This window comes from Mobula hypostoma, chromosome 6 (assembly GCF_963921235.1).
Source record: "Mobula hypostoma chromosome 6, sMobHyp1.1, whole genome shotgun sequence".
Lineage (NCBI taxonomy): Eukaryota > Metazoa > Chordata > Chondrichthyes > Myliobatiformes > Myliobatidae > Mobula > Mobula hypostoma.
The window spans coordinates 72,196,745-72,220,415 of record NC_086102.1 but is presented as its reverse complement, the minus strand read 5'-3'; the positions used below and the strand labels follow the sequence as shown (position 1 = coordinate 72,220,415).

Sequence of the window (23,671 nt, the reverse complement as noted above, 5' to 3'; positions counted from 1 at the left end):
TATTTGGATTTTCAGAAGGCCTTTGACAAGGTGCCACACATGAGGCTACTTAACAAGATAAGAGCCCATGGAATTACGGGAAGTTACATACATGGATAGAGCGTTGGCTGATTGGCAGGAAACAGAGAGTGGGAATAAAGGGATCCTATTCTGGTTGGCTGCTGGTTACCAGTGATGTTCCACAGGGGTACGTGGTGGGGCCGCTTCTTTTTACATTGTACATCAATGATTTTGATTACGGAATAGATGGCTTTGTGGCTAAGTTTGCTGACGATACGAAGATAGGTGGAGGGGCCGGAAGTGCTGAGAAAACAGAGAGTCTGCAGACAGACTTGGATAGATTGGAAGAATGGGCAGAGAAGTGGCAAATGAAGTACAATGTTGGAAAGTGTATGGTTAAAAAGTAAGTCATCAACATAAAGTGATACTTTATGGGACTTTAAGCCCCGAGTTATCCCAATAATATTTGGAGATTCTCAAATAGCAATTGCAAGAGGTTCTAATGCAATATCAAATAATAAAGGACTAAGAGGACAACCTTGTCTAGTCCCTCGAGAAAGAGGGAAAAAAGGTGAGCTTAAAGAGTTAGTACGAACTGAGGCCATAGGAGAATGATATAACAATTTGATCCAGGATATAAATTTAGAACTGAAATTAAACCTTTCGAGCACCTTAAATAAGTAAGGCCATTCGACTCTGTCAAAGGCTTTTTCAGCATCTAAGGAAATGACGCACTCAGGATCATTTTGTGAGGGAGTATAAACAATGTTTAACAGTGTACGAATGTTATAAAAGGAGTAACGACCTTTAATAAAACCCGTTTGGTCTTCCGAAATAATATAAGGAAGTGCTTTTTCTAATCTATTCGCTAATAATTTAGAAAAAATTTTAGAGTTGACATTTAATAAGGATATTGGTCTATAAGATGCACATTGAGCAGGATCTTTATCCTTCTTTAATATTAAAGAAATCGATGCTCTATAGAAGGATTCGGGAAGTCTACCAAGTTTTAATGAGGCCTCCAGAACCCTAAATAACCAAGGGATTAATGAGGATGCAAAAAATTTATAAAATTCCACGGTAAACCCATCAGGGCCAGGAGCTTTCCCCAGTTTCATAGAGAAAATAACATTCTTAATCTCATCAGTGGTAAAGGAAGTGTCTAGCATAGAAGATATATCCTGTGAAATCTTAGGAAAATCTAGGTTATCTAAAAAGTCATATATATATATTTAGAGTCTCGTGGAGATTTAGCTCGTTTTTATTCTCATATTAATCCTCTTTGTGACAGATGTCATGGGGAGATAGCCTCCTTATCTCATATGTTTTGGTCCTGTCCTACTCTGGAAATTTTTTGGAGAGACATTTTTAATATTATTTCAAAGGTATTGAATATAGATATCTCTCCCCATCCTATTAGTGCTATCTTTGAATTACCTAAAATTTCCAGTAATCTTTCTCCTTCAGCCCGTAGAATGATTGCATTTCTTACTTTAGTAGCGAAAAGATGTATTTTACAACATTGGAAGGAGACTAATGTTCCAACTACGTTCTTTTGGTTTTCCCAGACGATACTATGTTTAAATTTGGAGATAATTGGAAGTAATCTTTATGATTCTTCAGCTAAATTTGAGCAGACCTGGAGATCTTTTATTCAACATTTTCATTTAATGTAATTTTTTTTTCTCTCTCTCGGTCCATATTTACATTCCCTTCTTGCTTTTTAACTGTTTTTAATGAAGGTCGGGTTTGAAGACGTGATTGTTTTAAGTTGTTTAACTCTACTTGATTCCTAGTTAGCCCATTGCTTTGCTTTGTTTTTTAGATTAGTTGCACGGTGGGTTTTTTTGGGGGGTTTTTTGGGTTTTTTTTTTCCTTTCCTTATTGATATGTATGAAAATTAGTATACCATTATATTACCTTGTTATTTTATATCTAAACTGCACTGTTTGTACTAATTTTTTTTGTGTATTAATATTTCTTGTAATGTTATATTGCAACAGTGTATTAGTGCCTATATGGTTTACCTTTTGTGTACTAATTCAATAAAAAGATTTAAAAAGAAAAGGAAAGTCTATGGTTATGCACTTTGGCAGAAAAAATAAACGGGCAGACTATTATTTAAATGGGGAAAGAATTCAAAGTTCTGAGATGCAACGGGACTTGGGAGTCCTCGTACAGGATACCCTTAAAGTTAACCTCCAGGTTAAGTCAGTAGTGAAGAAGGCAAATGCAATGTTGGCATTCATTTCTAGAGGAATAGAGTATAGGAGCAGGGATGTGATGTTGAGGCTGTATAAGGCGCTGGTAAGACCTCATTTGGAGTACTGTGGGCAGTTTTGGTCTCCTTATTTAAGAAAGGATGTGCTGATGTTGGAGAGGGTACAGAGAAGATTCACGAGAATGATTCCGGGAATGAGAGGGTTAACATATGAGGAACGTTTGTCCGCTCTTGGACTGTATTCCTTGGAGTTTAGAAGAATGAGGGGAGACTTCATAGAAACATTTCGAATGTTGAAAGGCATGGACAGAGTGGATGTGGCAAAGTTGTTTCCCATGATGGGGGAGTCTAGTACGAGAGGGCATGACTTAAGGATTGAAGGGCGCCCATTCAGAACAGAAATGCGAAGAAATCTTTTTAGTCAGAGGGTGGTGAATCTATGGAATTTGTTGCCACAGGCAGCAGTGGAGGCCAAATCATTGGGTGTATTTAAGGCAGAGATTGATAGGTTTCTGAGTAGCCAGGGCATCAAAGGTTATGGTGAGAAGGCGGTGGTGTGGGACTGAATGGGAGAATTGATCAGCTCAAGATGGAATGGCGGAGCAGACTCGATGGGCCGAATGGCTGACTTCTGCTCCTTTGTCTTATGGTCTTATGGTCTTATTTACAATTATGCCATTTCATTAACCTGCAAAAAATTTAGAGAATTAATTTTGCTGTAAATGAAGAAATATTCTTTTCTGAAGGGGAAATGATAGTGTGTTCAATTCCTGTTGCCAATACATCAAATGTCCAAGGATGGAAATCCCTGTTTTCACTGCTCATCACCATTCACACCTGTTCTCAAAGCTTCACCACAGTCTCGGGGTATAAAAGCCAAAGAACTTAATTAATTTGCTACATGCTGTCTGCTTAGAATTGGTATAAAAAATTGACCATTTGAGCTTAATTTTCCGAGCATGCTGTAAAATAAAACCACTGTACATAGAATTCTTTCATTCCACACTCGTAATTCATAAAGTTCAGAATTGTGGTTTTCGTATTTTTGCTTGCACAGATCAAGAAAAACAGTGGTCATTTGTACATAGAGGTTTCTGCATGATTCACAATGCAGGCTGTACGCAATGTGCACTTGGTAGCCTTGTGGTTAGACCACGCAGTTATTTTTCCAGTATCACAGATGTATATTGTGATCTTAATTCTGAAAATTTCACTATTCACATGCTGCTTTTATGAAATATTTGCACCAGAAAGGTCTCTGATGTTAAATGTACATAGAATGCAATAAACTTCAGAACAGTAATATTTGATATTCCAGATAGATTAGCATGGTTTTGCCTCAGTTAGCAGGCTGTGTTTCTGGTTTTATTTTGCAGTACAGGAAATGCATAGCTAAGCTGAGTTAACTGCCCAATACAGATGACGATAAAGCCATATTTAGTTGGAAATCAAAAGGAACATATCTTATAAACCTCAGTTTATATTTTTCACTGCTGGTTTTGTGCTTCTTCGATTTCAGACATTTCAGCAATCCTTGGGACAGAAGTCCAAAAAAAGAAACAAAGGTAAAGGATTCTTTTTTATCGCTCTTCCATTTTATTAATCTTGCTTTTCCTGCTCAGTGTTTCATTATTGAGAATAAACTTCATTTTAGTGTTTTTCAACTCTGGTCAAATATATTGATTCTTTTTTTATATACAGGTAAATCCTACAATAATTAATTTTTAAGTTTTATTAATAACTGCAAGCTTCATACAGGCCAGCTCTGCCTTTATTGAAAGTTCCACAATTACTCCAGGTCAGCAGTTGCAGTTGCTTATTTCACAGGTCCATTTAAGCTCTGCTAAGTTGGTGGAATGCCTTCTTTTATTCTCAACACTCTATGAAATTGAAGTTGGGATAGAAGAAAGTTCAAGTCATGAACACGTGTAATCATAAAAAACACTGCTCCTAACATTGAAGTCTGAGGAATGCCCCTGTGTACCAAAACAGACTGAGATGCAGCCATTTAAAGTAATTCTGTCTTCTGTTCGCAAGTCCATTTCTTACTAGACTTCCAAAGATCCTTTCATTCCATGGGTTTTATTTTACTAACTTCCTATTGGTCGACATCATCTTACACAATAACAGAAAGTGTCAAAATCGCTATCGAATGCCTTGTAGCCTAGAAAACCTGTCATGCAACCCACATTTATTGTGCGCCATGTGTTGGTGTGTTTTTTTGAGAGACCTAACCATGTGTTTTGCGTGCTCATGGCTGACTCCCTGATCTTTAGTCTGGCTCGGGGGTGCGAGATGAAGTGTTCTGGTATACCGCCCATCTGATGCACATTTGCACAGAAGATGTTCAACTCACAAAAGCCGGTCTCAAAGCATGTAGTGCCCATTATGATGTATTTGCATAAGATTGTGTTACAAGTCCAAGGTTATAAGTTATCTCTTCAAACATTTCAGCATGGTTTTGCCAGAGTGTTGAGCCTTAATTTGGCTTTTTTTTTCACAGGAACACAAGAAAATAGAAGCAGAGGTAGGTCACCTGGCCTTTTCTATGCCAGTTTTCCATTCCTCAATCTTTCAAAAATTTATTTAGCTCTTTAAATAGATCCAATGCTCCAGTAGCATTTTGGACTAGAGAATTCTAGAGAGTCACCATCCTTTGTGAGTAAGAATTCCAACATACTTTAACTTTAAATGACCACCTTCTTTTAACTACGTCCCCACATTTGAAATTCTCTCACCAGCAGAAACATTTCAACATTGACTCTGCCCTTGTCTTTTGGGATCTTGTGATAATAAATTTGAACTCTGTAACTTTGAAACTTTCTGTATTTTACCCTTCATTTTTCCAAATTCTGAAGAATACATAATTTGTGAGCTGTTCATTGTCTTAGTGCACGGAATAAGTCAAAGGGAACTCTTTTGAACTGCCTCCAATGTTGATATATCGTTTCTTAATTAAACAGACGAAAGCTGAACATAATTTCCAATTTTGTACTTCCTCTATGCGCTCTGAATTATTGATCTCTTCCACTGACTCAACCAACCCATGCTACCCATATCATTTGACCATTTATAAAAATGGGACTCATCTATCAACCTAAGTGCTTTTGTTGCATTCTTACAATAAAAAAGAAATGCGTCAATCAAATTGTACATGAAGTACTGAATTAATAGTCATAAAACCAGTCTGGTCTCCTTCCTACATGAAAGTTATCAATAAGATTGAAAGAGTGCAGAGAAAGTTTACAAGGATGGTGTTGGGATTTGAGGACCTGAGTTATACGAAGAGGTTGAATAGGTTAGGGACATTATTCCTGGGAGCATAGGAGAATGAGGGGAGATTCCATGGAGGTGTACAAAATTATTATGGGGTACAGATATGGTAAATCAAGCAGGCTTTTTCCACTGAGTTTAGGTGAGATTAGAACTAGAGGACACGAGTTAAGGGTGACAGGTAAAATGTTTAAGGGGAACATGAGGAGAAAGGTCTTCACTCAGAGCGTGGTGGGAGTGTGGAACGAGCTGCTAGTGCGAGTGATGGGTGCAAGTTCGATTTCAGCTTATAAGAGGAATTTGGTAAGGTACATGGATGGGAAGGGTATAGTCCAGGCGCAGGTTGATGGGAATAGGCAGATTAGTAGTCCAGCACTCACTAGATAAGACAAAGGCCTTTTTCCATGCTGCAGTGTTTTATGACTGTGACGTCAATGTTGTTTGGGGAGAAAAAAAATATTGCCAGTAAACTGGGATCTTTTATATCCAGACAATACCTTAGTTTGACATTACAAGTGAAATCTGGCACTTCAGATAGTGCAGCACTCCACAGTGATGCACTGAAAGAATTGTCTTGCTTATGTGCCTAGACCCCGAGTGGAACTTGAACCACGAGCCATCCGATTTCGCAGAGAATCCCCTTCCATCGAACAAAGCTTGACACTTTAATATGCAGCCGTGTTGTAAAAGTGACCCCCCCCCCAGAAATAGTTGGTCACTGTTTGAAATTAAAGGGTTGCTCACATTAGACAAATGAGATACTCTTTCTCTCTCAGAGCGTTGTGAGTCTCTGAATCACTCTTCCTCAAAAGGCAGTGGAGGACCTGGCTTTGAATATTTTTAAAGCTGAGACAGAGATATTCTTGATCAGCAAAGGGGTTGGTGAAATGCATTAGAGAAGGGCAAGAGTTGAGTTTACAATCAGCCAAGCCATGGTAGTTTTGCCATAATTTGTTAATAGGCGTAGATGACATGCAGTTGAGTTTTTGTCTGACTGATCTCTGTCTCCTGGCAATTTCAGGTACTGTGACAGCCATGAGCAGGAGACGAATTTCTTGCAAGGACCTCGGCCGTGGAGACTGTGAAGGTTGGCTGTGGAAGAAGAAGGACGCCAAGAGCTATTTCTCACAGAAGTGGAAGAAGTACTGGGTGGTGCTGAAAGACGTCTCACTCTACTGGTACATGAATGAAGAAGTAAGAACCAACTTGAACATGAATCCTCTGAATGTGTCTGTCAGTCTCGTTAAATGTATTCTCCACAAAGCCACAAAACATGACAAGCCCAAAGAAGTAATTCTTGTGAAGGAAATTAAACTATTGAAAATGTTTTTTGAAATGAAGTGTTAATCATCTTAGCAACATACATCAAAGTTGCTGGCGAACGCAGCAGGCCCGGCAGCATCTCTAGGAAGCGGTACAGTCGACGTTTCAGGCCGAGACCCTTTCAATCATCTTAACTAGGATTATACCAGAACTAACAAAATATTAGTCCAACCATGCATCTACTTCACATATCTGTAGCAATTATTCTTAAATGTCAGAAGAATGTAACAGGATATCTTTTTTTTTAAAGCATGGTCACACAGTTGGTGAGCAGATTAATTTATTGTACAGAGAAATGGGCTGGATTTTAAACATGTCCACTTTTAGAGGGAGATATTAAATATACAGTCAGTGACTACTTTACTAGGTACCTCCTGTACCTAATAAAGTGGTCATGAGTAAATGCTCATAGTCTTCCGCTCCTGAAGCCCATCCACTTCAAGGTTCAACATTTTCAGTGTTCAGAGTTCATCTTCTGCGCACCACTGTTGTGACACGTGGTTATTTGAGTTACTGTCGCTTTCCTGTCAGCTTGAAACAGTCTAATCACAGCCAAGAGAAAATCTGCGGATGCTGGAAGTCCAAGCAACTCACACAAAATGCTGGAGGAACTCAGCAAGCCAGGCAGCATCTGTGGAAAAGACCACAGTCGATGTTTCCGGTGAGACCCTTCACCCAGGACTGGAGAGAAAAAGATGAGGAGTCAGAGTAAGAAGGTGGGGGGGAGGGGAGGAGGAAACAGGGAGGGGGAAGGGGTGAAGTAAAGAGCTGGGAAGTTGATTGGTGAAAGAGATACAGGACTGGTGAAGGGGGAATCTGATAGTAGAGGACAGCAGGCCATGAAAGAAAGAAAAAGGGGGAGGAGCATCAGAGAGAGGTGATGGGCAGGGAAGGAGATAAGGTGAGAAAGGGAAAATCGGATGGGGAATGGTGAAGTTGGGGGGGGTGGCATTACTAGATGTTCGAGAAATCGGTATTCATGCCATCAGGTTCGAGGTTACTCAGACGGAATATAAGGTGTTGTTCCTCCAACCTGAGTGTGGCCTCTTCACAACAGTAGAGGAGGCCATGGACTGACATGTCGGAATGGGTAGTGGAATCAAAATGGGTGGCCACAGGGAGATTCCGCTTTCTCTGGTGGACAGAGCGTAGATGCTCGGTGAAGCGGTCTCCCAAGCTACATCAGGTCTCACCGATACACAGGAAGCAACACTTCACCTGTGAGTCTGTTGAGGTCATACACAGTATCCAGTGCTCCCAGTGTGGCCTCCTGTATATCGGTGAGACCCAACGTAGATTGGGAGACCGCTTCACTGAGTACCTACACTCCTTCTGCCAGAAAAAGTGGGATATCCCAATCATCTTTTTTTTTCAGTCCTGATGAAGGGTCTCGGCCCAAAACATCGACTGTACTCTTTTCCACAGAGACTGCCTGTCCTGCTGAGTTTCTGCAGCATTTTGTGTATGTTGCTTGAAACAGTCTGGCCATTCTCCTCTGACATCTTTCATTAACAAGGCATTTTTGCCCACAGAACTACCACCCAATGGTTTTTGTTGTTTTTGCAACATTCTCTGTAAATTCCAGACCGTTGAGCATGAAAGTCCCAGGAGATCAGCAGTTTCTGAGATACTCATATCACCCTGTCTGGCACCACAATCATTCTATGGTCAAAGTAACTTAGATCACATTTTTTTCCCTATTGTTTGGTCTCTACAACAACTCACCTTCTTGAGTTGCTGCACATCGTTGGCTGATTAAGTATTTGTATTAACAGGCAGGTGTACAGGTGTACCCAATAAAGTAGCCACTGAGTGTGCATTATGCACATAAAATTGATTTACTGCTTACATTCTAAGATAGTTATTGATTGATGGGGTATTTCCAGCTTGCCACCATATGTACTTCTTGTCACCGTGTAGGAGAACAGAGGCGAGTCTCTAAGTTTCTTTTGTGTGGTTAGTTACCGAGCTCAGCTAGGAATATGATGTGTGTACATAAAAAGCTTTTACTCAGAGAAAGAGTGGTAGAAGTCAGAGCAGAGCGCGCTGTCTGAAATCTGCATAATTATCAGACTGCGGAATTGCAGACTTGATGAGCTCATTGACCTTTATGCCAACCTCAAATACACAGACGTTAACAGGGAAAAAAGTTCTGAATGAAAAGAAGACATTTTAAAAACTAAAGTCAGGTGATAGAAAAACAAACTTCAGAAGCAATTTTACTTAACAGTATCTTCAGTTTTTATGTTTACTTTGGAATATAGCTGGCACCTGCAAATCTCCTATACTTGTAGGCATTTCTGGAAATCTTATGCGTAAATATTAAAAGTATTGATGCACTGGTGAATTGGCATTATTTTTAACGCTGCCAAATTGTTAATGGTTTCCAGGTGCTTTGCTTCTGCCAAACCACATCATAAAATGGCAAAGTACACATGTCATTTGTAGCAGTGAAAATTTGTTTTTTTTTAAACAAATATTCTCAATTACGAGAGGACTTAAATCCATTGCAGTAACAAGGCAATTTCAATTCCTAAACGGGCACTCTTGCAACTTAGTAACTAGTTGGAAAACTAAATACGTTTTCTATGCTATGCAAATATTTCATAATCAAAAAGTATGATTGTGTGGTTCTTGTAGAAAACTAAGTTCCCTTCTAGGTCCTCGGTATAAATGACATAACTCTGCATGAAGGCACCTGGTCATGTGAACACCACACACCAATCACTCAGAAGTAAAACTTGCTTCACAGCTGAGGATTTCTGCTTCAAAGCAACTTGAAGAGGATAGACTGAACCTGTGGAATCCAACAAATGGCTCTTCCTACAGGAGCATCACTTTAAAATACCGACTTCCCTTCACTTCTTTAGATAGGTCGGCCTCTCGCTATTCCTACCCTTTCCCTTCCCACTATACTTCAGCACCTATCGTAAAAGCACACTCTTCCCCTTCTTTCTCAAGAGGCAAAGGAGTGTTCTTAGCTTATGGTAGTTTATACAAGGCTGAACTCGCCAGGAGCCTGTGCACAAAATGTGACTTGGCTGTCCGTGTATCATCGGCTTAGCAGGTGGTTCAAGATGAGACATGATATCAAGGCGAATGTGTCTTCATAGTTAACAAAGGCATTTATCATGTTGTGAGTATGGCAGAACATCAGGAAATGATGGACATTCACCATGTGTCCCAAGTGTAGCATTTGCAGATAAAAAAACTAATTAGAAAGCTGAGCAATTGAAGAAGGAAACAGGGAAGAGTAATGGTGGAACTGTACCACAGGCCAATGCATAACTGTAATAAGAAAAGTTAAGCAGTCTTTCCTTTGTCCTGTTAGTCAAATAGAAGCTCAATTCTTGCAGTAACATTGGCAATCTAAATATATCTTTGCATGGTGAATAACTTTGAATGTGAAGTTTGTCATTTGACATTAAGATCCATTTTATTGTTTTTGGCTCAATTCATTGTAAAACAACTTTTCAGGGAGAACCTTTAGTTCACTGAACATCTGAGCATCAGAACTTTAAAAATATCAAGTATGTGTCGAAATGTGTGGTTTTCATTTTCCTCAGGACGAGAAGGCTGAGGGATTTATCTGCCTGTCGGAGTTCAAAATTGACAGAGCGAGTGAATGTCGGAAGAAGTAGTAAGTATTCTGGAATGATGGTCTAATACACTCTTTCAACATTGACTACAGATGGAAGCAATTCAATTCAATCTCTGACGTTGATCACATGTATCATTAGGCATTCCAACCAACAGGATTAATTGCTGCATATTATTGTTTGAGCTCTGCTGATTGGTGTTTTCATATTTTACAAGTAATTATGTTAAGATATCCCTTCCACTTTAACCCCTCCATCCCTCAGAGTCACTGCTCTGGTCCGCTCCTCTGCCTGCTCCCAGTGTTCTGAATCTTGACCTTGTGTCCCAGGGCCACTTGCCCACAACCAGCTCGTACACATCATATTCTAATCCATGCCTTCGGCTCTATCTGATCCAGCTCGCCTTCTCTCCTCCTGAGTTATTTTTCTGAGTACATTTTGTTACTCGAGTTAATCCAGGCATTTTCAACAAATTTCCTAGAAGATACTTTTACAAAAAAAAACTAGAGATTAACTTAGAGAGAAACACCACTTCATATATTGTTGGGAAGTATGCCTTTAACTAGCTCTGTTGGCATATCTGAGGCCTAGAAGTCTGGGATAACATGCATAGTATTAGACAATACCCTGTACCACAAGGTATTATTTTCCTCAAAGGTGTCAGTTTGTAGATGTCACTGGTCAATCCCTATGCTTAGCACAGAAGCCAGTCTAGGTTTGTGAGGCTCGTGTTCTATTTCGGCAAATATTTTACTGCCTTGGAGTGCAAGAGCAATGGTCCAGGTGTAATGGGGATCTCTATTGATTAGCAAATGCTCACATACTGTTAAAACTGATGGCATTAGTTGCACTGGTATGCCATTTTATGAATTGTGAGAAATATTTCTGATTTTAGGTCAATTATAATTGGAAAATAAACATCTAATTGTAAAGAATGTTATTTAACTACGGATTTTTTTAGGACAGCACAAATCAAGATGTGCAATGCACTAGAATCCCTTTGTAAACATTTTGACAGGGTGAATGCAGTGGTGAAGGTTTCCAGGCAGATTAAAGCCATGTAGGACTGAGATGAGAAATCTCTTCACCTAGACTGTGGTGAATCTTGAGATTCTCTTTCCAGAGGGTGGTGCTCACTAAGAAACTAAGCATATTCAGGACAGAGCTAGATTGATATTCACTTTTTAAAGGAAACAAGGAATGTGTGACCAGCGTAAGGAAGATAAACTGGGGTAAAAGATGAATCGTGATCTTCTTGAATAGGGGAACACATCCGGTGGGCTGAATGGCTTCCAGTAATTCTGTCTCATCTGTTTTAATATAGACGTTAAAACAAGTTTTTCAACAGTTCCACTGTAGCATAGCGGTTAGTGCGACACTGATATGCATTTGCCCCACAGATCTCTGTAAATTGTCCTGTAATTCGGCTAGGGTTAAATCGGTGGGTTGCTGGGCAATGTGGATCTTTTGGCCAGAAGGGCCTGTTCCGCCCTGTATCTCTAGATAAAATAAAAGCTACACAATCTATCTGAATATCAACTTTAAAAAATCTCATGCTTGAGCTGATACATTGAGCATCAGATTTTTACTGGGGTACAGTCGAAAAATTAGCCTAATTAGATTGTCGGTTTTGCTCAGTTGATGACTCATACCTTGAATTAGGTCACAGGGCCGACCTTCAGAGTTATGTAAACTGCTTATGTTACAATGTTTTGGCGGCTCCCAATATGCATGCTTCAATGAGCTGGGCAAAAATAAAGTGAGCGTGAATCAGGTGTGAAGAGTATCTGACATAAGGGAAAACAGTCTTATGACTGAATCCTTATAAAGATAGCTAAGTCATAGGCTAGCAAGAACTGTGTTAATGAGGTGAATTACTCAATAGTGAAAAGGAAACATTAAAATATTCATCAATATGTTCTCGTTATGTTAAATATTAGAGAAACTTTGACCTGCTGAAGAAAAGTGAAGAATACTCGCTAATTAGTAACATCAGAGAACTTATTTTGTTGGGCTGGTGTTTTGTGCTTATTTCCCATCACATGTACAGTCACTGCACTTCAAACAGGCCAGTCCATTGCTTATCAACTATTTTGTGACATTTAATTGCTTTTGGTCTTGTGGTACAATGTTTAAATGTTTGGGTTCTTCCAAGAAAAAAGATTGTTAAATAAATTAGATTGCCTGGGCAATTAATATCACACAATCTATCAGTATTTCACATTGGTAGCTCTTCACGAATCAGTTGCTGGAGCCTGCCATCCATCCATTAAAGTTAGTGTGAGGAAAGTAAATAGTTTATGATTCAGATGAAGGAAGGCTACAGATTTGGGTTCAGGGAGTGGAGACACTATTAGTATTTATGATTTTGTTTGTGCCGTCAAACCAATCTGATGATAAATGAATCATAACGTCCCCCATATATTATAGGAGTAATTATAGTTTTGAACCATTTCTGCAGGTAACCATGCGTAATGTATGAACCAGATGGGGTCAGCAGGCTTTCTGAGATTGGAGGCAGATTAGCAAACTCTGTGCCCCAAAATTAAAAATGGAAACCAACAAAGATCTGAATACTGCTTCTATTCTTATTCTGTGCTTGCCTGCTTTTCATCCTGGAGCACAAGATATGACTTTGGAACTGAGGAGTGCTTGTTAGCCTATAATATTAACTCTTCTTCTCCCCTCAAGGTTGTAGCTTGGGCCTGACAAATATTTACAACAACTTCTGATCTTATTTTTTACAATACCCACAATGATTTACTTTTAGTTTCTAATAGTCATTTTCAAAAACTGTGAGTATTTAACAATTTTTATGCAAAAATGATGTATGAGAGCTTGTGTATTTTATTGTGTGCTCGTCTCTTTCTCTCTCCCTCCCTCTCTCTCTCCACAACAGTGCATTCAAAGCATGCCATCCCAAGATTAAAAGCTTTTACTTTGCAGCAGATAATATGGATGATATGAACAGGTATGTGCCATAGAGAACAATGTAATTCATCACAGCTTAAGTGGCTTATTTTTGCATTGTTGAAGAACCTGTGTTTACAGTTGTTATAAGTGTTTAAGCAATTTGCCTCTCAGCAAATTCCCACAAGTAAATTCCATCTCCTGCAATTCACAATTTAATTTTAGCCAAAATAACAAAAGATTAACATATAACCCACTGGAAGAATCCACTTACTGAATGAAATGCGAGGATAGTTTCATGGAATTAAGAAAGCTTCATCCAGTGTGTGCTGGGTGCCTTAAGGTTAACTGGTTATTCTGCTACATTGCAGTCCAGAATAATGTATGGGTAAATCAGAATTTTAACAAACTATGATCAGCCAATGAATATATTTCAAATGTTCAAAGGTTTATTTTAATATCAGGGAATGTACGCAGTATACAACCTGAAATTCTTAGTCTTCTTGGACATCTAGAAAACAAGAAACTCCATAGAATGAACAATAGAAACATCAAATCCCACCCCCCTCCCCTCACTTTGCACAAGCAGCAGGAGCAGAGGCATCAACCTCCCCTCCCCCCCACTTGCACCAGCAGAAGCCCTGACCCCCCACCCCCACCATGCAAGCAACAGCAAAAGCACCCCCCCCCCCAAAAGAGACATTGATCCAGGGTCCATTAAAAACTGCAGTCCATAACCCGGCACTTTGGTATCTCAGACAGTCTCTCTCTCCCAGTGAGGGAGAAGGAGATCGCTCCTGCAACAACGAGAGAGGAGACCAGCAACTCGCTGTTCCAATGTTACAGTCTTCCACATTGCTTCTCCAAACACCCCATCATGAAGACCGACAGACTCTCAATCTCTGTCAAAAGAGTGGGGGGGGGTGGAAATCGCTCGAGTACAGGGGCTTTCTTCCAACAGCAGCTGATGATTAGCAAACACACTGCCTGCTGTCTCTGTTTCAGTCTCACATGATGCTTCAGTCAGCGAAATTGGTGAGGAACCAGGTCATCCATGGGACTACTCCCCAGGGGTGCACATCTTCCAGGCTGCTTTTGGAGATAGTGAAGCACTGGGCCGCACAACCAGTCCAAACACTGGAATTTCCCATCGAAGCAAATAGTAAACATTCAGTAAGAGGAAGTAATAATAGTTTACATCCATAGAATAGGGACAGTTGGATGGATGACCGAAACCACCAGTGTAAGTGGTTTCAACATGCTTTCCAGCCAGCCAAATGGTTGAGGCTACCGGTCCAGCAGAGAGAATGGCTCCAACAGTTACTGCTGTCAAGCTGTGAGCCGGTCATATTCAACAGCCCTGAAGGACTGTTGCCATCTCTGTAAATATTTTTTCAGCTTTTGGCATTTGACATAGGTGCTTCAGCTACTCAATATCTGAGCAAAGCAAGATGGCTATGGTCAACCCTGTGCCATGTTCAAACAACTTGAAGCATCCAGCTTGTTGGTCAGAAGGTCAGATCGCCGGATTCCAACTCAAAGATGTTAGATATACCAATGAACCTTTCTGTATTGCAATCAAAAATGCCAAAGCCATGCCCAAGAATTCAAATACATACTTGTAAAAATGGAATATAAACTCCAGTATACAGTATCTCATTCCACCAAGGACCCTGAACACAGAAGTACTGAGACTTTGAAAATTAATGATTCTTAGCTTTCTTGACAATGTCTGCCACAGAATGAAAATTCTTAGAAGTATAAAGCTGTGCTGTCAGAACTGCTGACAGACTAAACCAAGGCCCCTTGCCAATGATAATAAATGACCCTCAGACACCATTCATGGGAGAGAAGGGTAAGTGTCCTCGTCGATACTTCTTCCTCATCCACCTTTCACATCACTGTACGTAAATGGATTGACGTGCTTCCGTCATCACAACTGTAGGCACACTTCATATGTACTTCTTGTCGGCTTGAAAGTGCTCTGGGGCATCCTGAGCTTGTGAATAAAATTCATCTCAAGAATAGGCATCCTTTTGGGTATGATGTCTGCATAAATGCAGTTCAGGTAATTGAGAACACACATTTGTAATTTAACACTCTGATGTACAGTGAAGGGATTATCTACAGGTCAAAGAGATACAAAGTTAGATAGAGATAAAATATTAACAATTTAAGATGGCAAGTATAACAGTGTAAGTATGCCAAGGGTTTATCAAATGTAACAAATTGGTAAAAGTCCAGCAGTTTAGATTACATTTTCAGTTTTTCATGCAATTCTTAAATTTGAGCTACATCTTCGGACACAGTACAAATGGAGAAAGACTGCAGGGTTGTTGTTCCCTGTAGGAGATATTATAAATATATGTCACAAGTTAATTCAAATCAGTCTTGCTTAAAAGTTCAACTGTTCTGACACTGGTAATTTTAGTTTCACCTTGTTATAATCTCTCTAGTATGTAATTCACACTCAGTTGAAAGCACCAAAACATTGTCTTTCCTCTATTTAAAAGATAAATGTGATTTCTTGCAGCCTGACTATTTTGAGATTGTGCCCTTCAGGACAATGATTCTAATTCTGTCAAATTTTATTGTAGGATTCACACTGAGTGGTTTTTAAGATTGTCTTAATTTTCCAGATAGGTAATCACAGAACTTTTAAGGAAAGCTTGGAAAACTGCCAAAAGGGGCAGCATTAGAGAAAAACTCATATTACCATCCATAAATGCTTTGGTACGGAGTTTGATTCCATGAAGTAGTTTGTTAATAATTCAGTTTGCAAAATTTTAAACAATGTACTTTTTAAAGAAATGGCAATGAAAGACTGGGTGTGATTAGACACATATTTCATTGTTGCCAGAAATATTCAAAACAATGTGCACTCAAGATAACAATAGAAAAACAGGTGAATTATTATAATGCCCAGATGGAAATAATCACTTTGAGAACTGTAGTTTTATTATGAATGCAAAGTGAAATAATGTGACAATGTTTTAAATTGTCTCCATTTAGGAGACAAGCATCTTTCTGCCATTTTGCTTTATACTAATTCACTTCAGAGTTAGGGTGCTATTTTTAGAATTTGCATGAAGAATCAGTGCAGCTACATGTATTCTATAACCTATATTAATTATATGTAGAAATGTACGTGCCATCTCCTTGTTCTTCACTGGCTTTATTCAGTCATTGTAAGCACGGCAACATTGAGAATTTATGTTGCTTATTTAATATAGTGCCATTAATAAATAAGCGAATCCAGTCATATCCTGAGAACTGTGCAAACATGATATCTTACTGATTTTTTTATGTGTGTCATAATCTGCCAGAGCCTTGGCAACCACTTTTTTTTTCAAGTGGTTGTCTTGGTGGAAAGATTCTGTGAGTGGTTCCCCACGTCCTTCTCACAGCGCAGTTTTTTTTACGAGGCCGAGGTGCGAGCTCGACATTCAACCCAGTACGGATGGAAAGCATGCCCGGGAGCGGCCCAACTGGGTTCGAACTCGGGAACTTTGGCTCCGGAGTCTGGCGCTGATGTCACTGCGTCACCAGCCGGATGATTTTATGGGGATTCAGATGGGTTTCTTTTGCAGTAAGATTAAAGCTATCCAATCAGCTGCCCCACCTCTTTCTCTGGCTAATAAGGTCAAACCTCAGAGCAATCCTTCCTCCAAACTTACACCTTTTTCTCCAATCATCGGTCGAGGGCAAGCCAAACACATTTTTATCTGAGACCCTCCTCCTGCTGTCTCAGCTATATTCTAATTAAACTGATGACTATTAACTTCCCTTTCTTGTCCCCATGCTGGGTCATATTGTTTTCTCCCCCTACAACTCTGCCAGGAATGCTCCTCTCATGAACGCTTGGTCCTGTCGTCTTTGTAAACTGCAGCCCTGTCCACAAACTCCCTTTGCTTCCAAAGTCCGAGAAGTTATTGTAACCTCAGAATGCCCCCATCTTTACCCGAACCCAAGGTCATGTTTTAACAAACAAGTTGCCGCTTTTCATATGTTTATACTTCATATATAGGAGGCCAGTCAGCCCAGTTAGTCCGACTCCATTCCTAGCACAATCCCATGAAAGACATTCCTACATTTATTTCTGTGGAATCTGTTTACACTCACATGCCCATAATTGCACCCAGATTTTCCTGCATCCGTTTGCACTGCAGGTGGTATACAGTGGCCAACTAAACTACCAATCAGCATATCTTTGGCTGGTGGGAGGAACCGACGGTGAATTATTCTAACCACTCGGGTGGCATCAGTGTAGGGATCGAACCTGAGGCACCAGCAGCATTTGGTGTGCCACTGCAGCAAAGGTAATCTGTCCCCCGTCTATCCTTTAATCTCTGACAGACTGAGTCTGCATTCTATCTGCACCTCCTTCTATCTATTTGCAATGGGAGAATAAAAGCAGCAGTGGCCTCTCTACCTGTGCTACTACAGTACCCTCTAGTGTCCCTCAAGGCTCAATCCTTGCTGCTCTGATCTTTCTCCCCAGTAACAACCACCAAAATCACTTTCTATTTGTTCTCTGAAGATGACCAGGTCAGCCCACGACCACCTTAGTGACTATACCATTGAATCTGTGCCCAGCGTTTGCAGTTTTGGTATCACCATCACCAACACTGTCTTTTTTCACTTCTTCAACATCACTCTTCTCTGCCCTCACGTGTGCTGCTCTTACCACTAGACTTGACGTACAATGCGTGACTGAGACGCCGCCATCTTTTACTCTCCATAAACTGTGTCCAATTTCACACAGAGTTTTACTCTCCATAAACTGTGTCCAATTTCACACAGAGTTTTACTCTCCATAAACTGTGTCCAATTTCACACAGAGTTTTACTCTCCATAAACTGTGTCCAATTTTGCAGTCCTGTGCTTGTTAACCTGAAATGCCTCCTGGTTAAGCAATGCCTGATTTTTAAGGGTCTCGGTCCGTTTTCAAATTCTACGCATATCTTTCCTCAATTTTTCTCTATAATAACTTTTAGGCCCTCAGCTGTCTAAGATATCTGCACTTATCCAATTGTGACACCCCCAGTCATCCATAAATTTGATATCCCCCTCCAATGGCAGCTGTGCTTTCAGTTGCCTAGGCCTAATTCCTGCCCTAATCTTTTCCTCACCTCCATCTTTACTTCCTCCTTTAAAATACTCCTTAAATCCTACTTTATTGAACTGGCCAGGCTTTTAGTTGTCTGGAATTAAGAAAAAAACAAAAAATGCCGGAAAGACTGAGCAGATCAGAAACCATCTGTACAAAGAGAAGCATTTCAGTCTGAAGACCCCTCCCTGGAATTGATCAGATGCAGCCTAACCTTCTGAGTTTCTAACATTCCCCTGACACCACGTTAGCCTGTAAATTTGATTTTGAGATTACTGGCAACAGTCAACATGTCAGGCAGCACTATATGGATAGAGAAATAGTAAATGTTTCAGGACTAGACCCTTCATCAGATCTGGGAAGAGAGTAAACAAGTTAGTTTTAGGTAGCAGAGACGGATGAGTGGAATGAAGGGAATATGTCAGGTAGGTTGATTCTGGATAACTCACTGTGGTAGATACATAGCAGTTAAGGTCAGATTGAGTTCCTTTGCCGTGTAGTACATTACTAAAGCAAGGCTGTGCAACATACACTAAGGTCAGCACAGGTCGACCTTCACTAATCCGGCACCACTGGGACCTGAGGAGTGCGGATTAGTGAAAATGCCAAATTACAGAAGGATCACATTAAGCATAATCAGTGCCGGATTATCAAAGAAACCGGATTACAGGTAGTCGGATTAGTGAAGGTCGACTGTATCTACAGATAAAAAGGAAAGAACTGAAGGCAGAAATGGCCTGATACAAGACAGGATAAAAGAAGAGTTACCTAAAGTAGCAGAATTTGATAGTGACTTCTGCAGGCTTGTCAGAGCAAAGGACATCAGAACTGAAATAGTAGCTCTGTTAACTTTTGCACATCGTATGGTGAGTCTTGTAATTTCTCACAGGAAGTGCAATATGTGGTATCCTGTACCTGTGTTCAGGCTGCCCATATGGTAGCTGCAGAACAGAGCAAAAGATGGCAGGATGAATATGTATACAAACAGTCGATAAGCTACGTGGTCCCATTGAAATCTTCTCCTCCCCAAAGGAGGAGAAGTTACTGACCACAGCATCAGGTGTGAATTGTTCTTTTCCAAGCCAAGCAAGTAGCAGGTCTCATCAGCAAGAATGACGAGTCAGCATACAAAGAGGAGGTGCAGCAGCTAACAGACTGGTACAGAGCCAATGACCTGTCTCTGAATGTGAACAAAACAAAAGAGATGGTTGTTGACTTCAGGAGAGCACGGAGCGACCACTCTCCGCTGAACATTGACGGCTCCTCCATAGGGATTGTTAAGGGCACCAAATTTCTTAGTGTTCACCTGGTGGAGAACCCCAGCTCCATAGCCAAGAAAGCCCAGCAGCGTGTCTACTTTCTGCGAAGGCTGAGAAAAGTCCATCTCCCACCCCCCATCCTCACCACATTCTACAGAGGTTGTATTGAGAGCATCCTGAGCAGCTGCATCACTGCCTGGTTTGGGAATTGCACCATCTCGGATCGCAAGACCCCGCTGCGGATAGTGAGGTGAGCTGAGAAGATCATCGGGGTCTCTCTTCCTGCTATTACAGACATTTACACCACACGCTGCACCTGCAAAGCAAACAGCATTATGAAGGACCCCACGCACCCCTCATACAAACTCTTCTCCCTCCTGCCATCTGGCAAAAGGTACCAAAGCATTCAGGCTCTCACGACCAGACTGTGCAACAGTTTCTTCCCCCAGGCCATCAGACTCTTCAATACTCAGAGTCTAGACTGACATCTACATCATTTATTATTATATTGTAATTTGTCCTCTACTGTGCCTATTGTGTGGTTTATTAATTATTGTACTGTACTGCCCTGCACTGTTTTGTGCACTTTATGTAGTCTTGTGCAGGTCTGTAGTCTAGTGTAGTTTTTATGTTGTTTTACGTAGTCTATTGTAGCCTTGTGCTGTCTCACACAGTCCAGTGTAGTTTTGTGTTGTTTCATGTCACACCAGGGTCCTGGAGGAACGTTGTTTCATTTTTACTGTGTACTGTACCAGCAGCTTATGGTCGAAATGACAATAAGCTTGACTTGACAAGCAGTGGAAAGGATAGAAATCGGACTTTATTTTGCATAACATGGAAAGTGAGAGACCAAACATGGCAAATATGTGACAGATTATTTTAAGAAGACTGTTGTTGGGAATTAGAAACAAAGTACTTTCATTCATCGTTTTTTGAGAGAGTGCCAAAGCATTTATGTGGTGATGTAGATCCTCTCGTACACCCATCACTTATCTTCCCGGGAGTACAGCAGGATTCTGATAAAGAAAAATGAATTCAGTCAACCAATCCATGGGATAATATAATAAAAATAAAAGTGCCTCACATTTGACAAGAAGTAACTGGATTTAATTCCGAGAAGAGTCCCATAGTTGCAGATCTCAAAGTGTTTCCATAAACTAAGGTAACAGATATGGATGTTAGAATGACAGATGAGAGTCTACAATAAAATTAGAATTCATCAGTGATCTCAGCTGGTAGTTTCAAGCTTTGGGATTGAATCACAGCACTTGACCTCATCTGCAAAAATAGTATTTTGTGAAATTTCTTTCTGCGGAGACAGAAGAGAACTGGACAGTGCACATCTATCTTCCCATCTTTCTACAGATGTGTAGCAGAGAGCATCCCAGCAAGCTGCATCACTGCACAGTACGGAAACTGCACTGCAGCAGACATGAAGTTTCTACGGCGGGTGGTCAAAACTGCCCAGTGCATCTCTGGCACCAGCCAACCTGCCATCAGGGACCTACAGTATATACAGAAAAGGGCCAGTGACATCAGGAACGATCCCATCCATCCTGCACATGGACTGTTTGTCCCACTCCCATCAAGGAGGAAGCTACGATGCATCCATTCAGTAAGATCCAAGTGACTCAAAATGGGTGCATCTACACTCAAAAACAGTTACTTTCCCCAAGCAGTAAGGCTGACCAACACCTCCACCCACTAACCCACCCCTCCACATCCCCCCACCACCACTACCTTATATTCTTCTGTCAGTCACCTTATATACAGACACTTCAGTGCCTAGCGTCACTTCATGGACATACGATCAATCTGTGTATATAAGCTATCATATATTTATTGTATTTTTATTATTATTATCGTGTTCTTTATCTTCTTGTGTTATTTTGTGCTGCATTGGATCCAGAGTAGCAAGTTTTTCATTCCCCTTCACACCTGTGTACTGGAAGTGACATTAAATAATCTGGAATCTTGAGCCTATTGTGAATAAGAAGCTTCAAAGTGATAGTTAGCTGCACAAGCCCTTTGTAATAAATAAACTTCTGCACACCTACAGAAGAATTAATGAGCAATTACTTATTTATTGTCTTGATTTCGCTGAGTGTACTCAGTCCTAGGATGGAAATCGATGACAATTGCAGATGCTGTAAATACAAAGTAAAACCAGAAAATTATGGAAGCACTCAGTAGGTCTGGCTGCATTTGTGGAAAGAGCAAGAGTTAGTGTTTCAAGTCAAAGGCCTCTGAGACTTACTTAGTTTCTCTCTCCTTGGGTCCTCAGTGTTAGGCCCAGAGTTTTAAGAATTTCCTCTCTTTCTCCATCATCAAACCCATCTCTCTGACCAGGTTCTAGTCAGGTCACTAGTCTCCCTTCTTTAACTTATGGCATTTTGTGTCTGATTTAATTGATATGAAGCTATATATTTGTTATGTTAAAGACAGTTTGAAAAAGTACATTGTTGATACTGAGTCATCATTCAGTAAGATTCAAACAACTCGAAATGGGTGTGTCTACACTTAGTGGCCACTTTATTAGATACCGCCTGGACCTAACAAAGTGGCCATTGACTGTATGTTCATGGTCTTCTGCTGTCGTAGCCCATCCACTTCAAGGTCCGATATGTTGTGCATTCAGAGATGCTCTTCTGCACATCACAGTTGTAACGCATGGTTATTTGAATTACTGCCACCTTCCTGTCAGCTTGAACCAGTCTGGCCGTTCTCCTCTGACCTTTCACATTAACAAGGCGTTTTCACCCACAGAACTGCCACTCACTGGATGCTTATTTTTTTGTTTATTGCACCATACTCTGTAAACTCTAGAGACTGTTGTGCATGAAAAACCCGGTTTCTGAGATACTCAAACTACCCCATCTGACACCAACAATCATTTCATAGTTATAGTCACTTAGACCACATTTCTTCCCCATTCTGATGTTTAGTCTGAACAACAACTGAACCTCTTGACCATTTCTGCATGTTTTTATGCATGGAGTTGCTACCACATGATTGCTGATTAGATCATTGCGTCAACGAGCAGGTGTACAGGTCTATCTAATAAAGTGGCCACTGAGTGGAGATTGCGTGATATGCTGAGATGTGGAAAAAAAACTTGAAATCAAGCTAAACTTGCATTGAACCTTCCCATGTCTAGTTTTAATAATTGAGATAGTGTGGTGTTTGTGTGGTGCAACGGACTCTCTTCAGAATGCAGATTATGCATTAAAACAATTTAGTAAGATTACATGCCACAGATTTGTATCTCCCTTCCACTTTCCAAACTTGCTAGCTTGAGGGAAGGAAGGATTATTACACTTTTCACAGAAGAGCCTGTTGTTTACCAGGAGCATTTCAGCCACTAGTCTCTGACAAAAGCCAACTTTCCTCTCCTTGACTCCTGGCGACAGCAACCCTACAGTCAGTGTGTGATCACTGACCCCTCCATGCTATCACTGACCCTTCTGTGCAATCACCGGACATTCCTTCCAAGTACCACCTCTGCCCCAAAACCCCTGCAATTATTGTTTTCAGATCTGGAGATGATATTGTCCAGAAGGTTCTTTAGAAGTCAACAATGAAGGACAGACTTTGTGTTTTCAAGTGTTTTATTAGCTATTCATAACAAAGAATAACAGTAAAGCACCGTGGCAGGTAACTAACTCTGACTGCAACCAACTAACTGTGAAACAGAACCTCGTGGTCTTTATGTATACTGAAAGCTGGTTCATGCAGGACAGATATGGAAATCTTCTCTGATAAGAATGGCCTGGGAGACAAGGACAGACTTGATTTACGCTGCTATGACATCTCAGCCTTGCAAAGAAACTACAGAAATACAGAACCAGTTCTACTACAAAATTCCTGAAAATTCACAAGCATAAATAACATTTAACTACGAGAGAAATAACATGTTAGACCCTAATCCAATATCCCAAATCCTCAAAAAAAAAATTGCAACCACCATCTCACTCAG

The 23,671-nt window shown here is 40.4% G+C and overlaps 1 protein-coding gene across 5 annotated transcripts in view; it reads left to right on the top strand.

The window, feature by feature from the left end:
• cnksr2a (connector enhancer of kinase suppressor of Ras 2a) overlaps positions 1-23,671 on the top strand; it is a 554,785-nt gene that overhangs the window by 448,384 nt on the left and 82,730 nt on the right. For all 5 annotated transcript variants that reach the window (XM_063050993.1, XM_063050994.1, XM_063050991.1 and 2 more), the window contains 5 exons: positions 3,741-3,786; positions 4,725-4,748; positions 6,516-6,688; positions 10,384-10,457; positions 13,316-13,387. In XM_063050993.1, the coding sequence (XP_062907063.1) occupies positions 3,741-3,786; positions 4,725-4,748; positions 6,516-6,688; positions 10,384-10,457; positions 13,316-13,387 (389 nt within the window). The remainder of the gene's footprint in view (positions 1-3,740; positions 3,787-4,724; positions 4,749-6,515; positions 6,689-10,383; positions 10,458-13,315; positions 13,388-23,671) is intronic.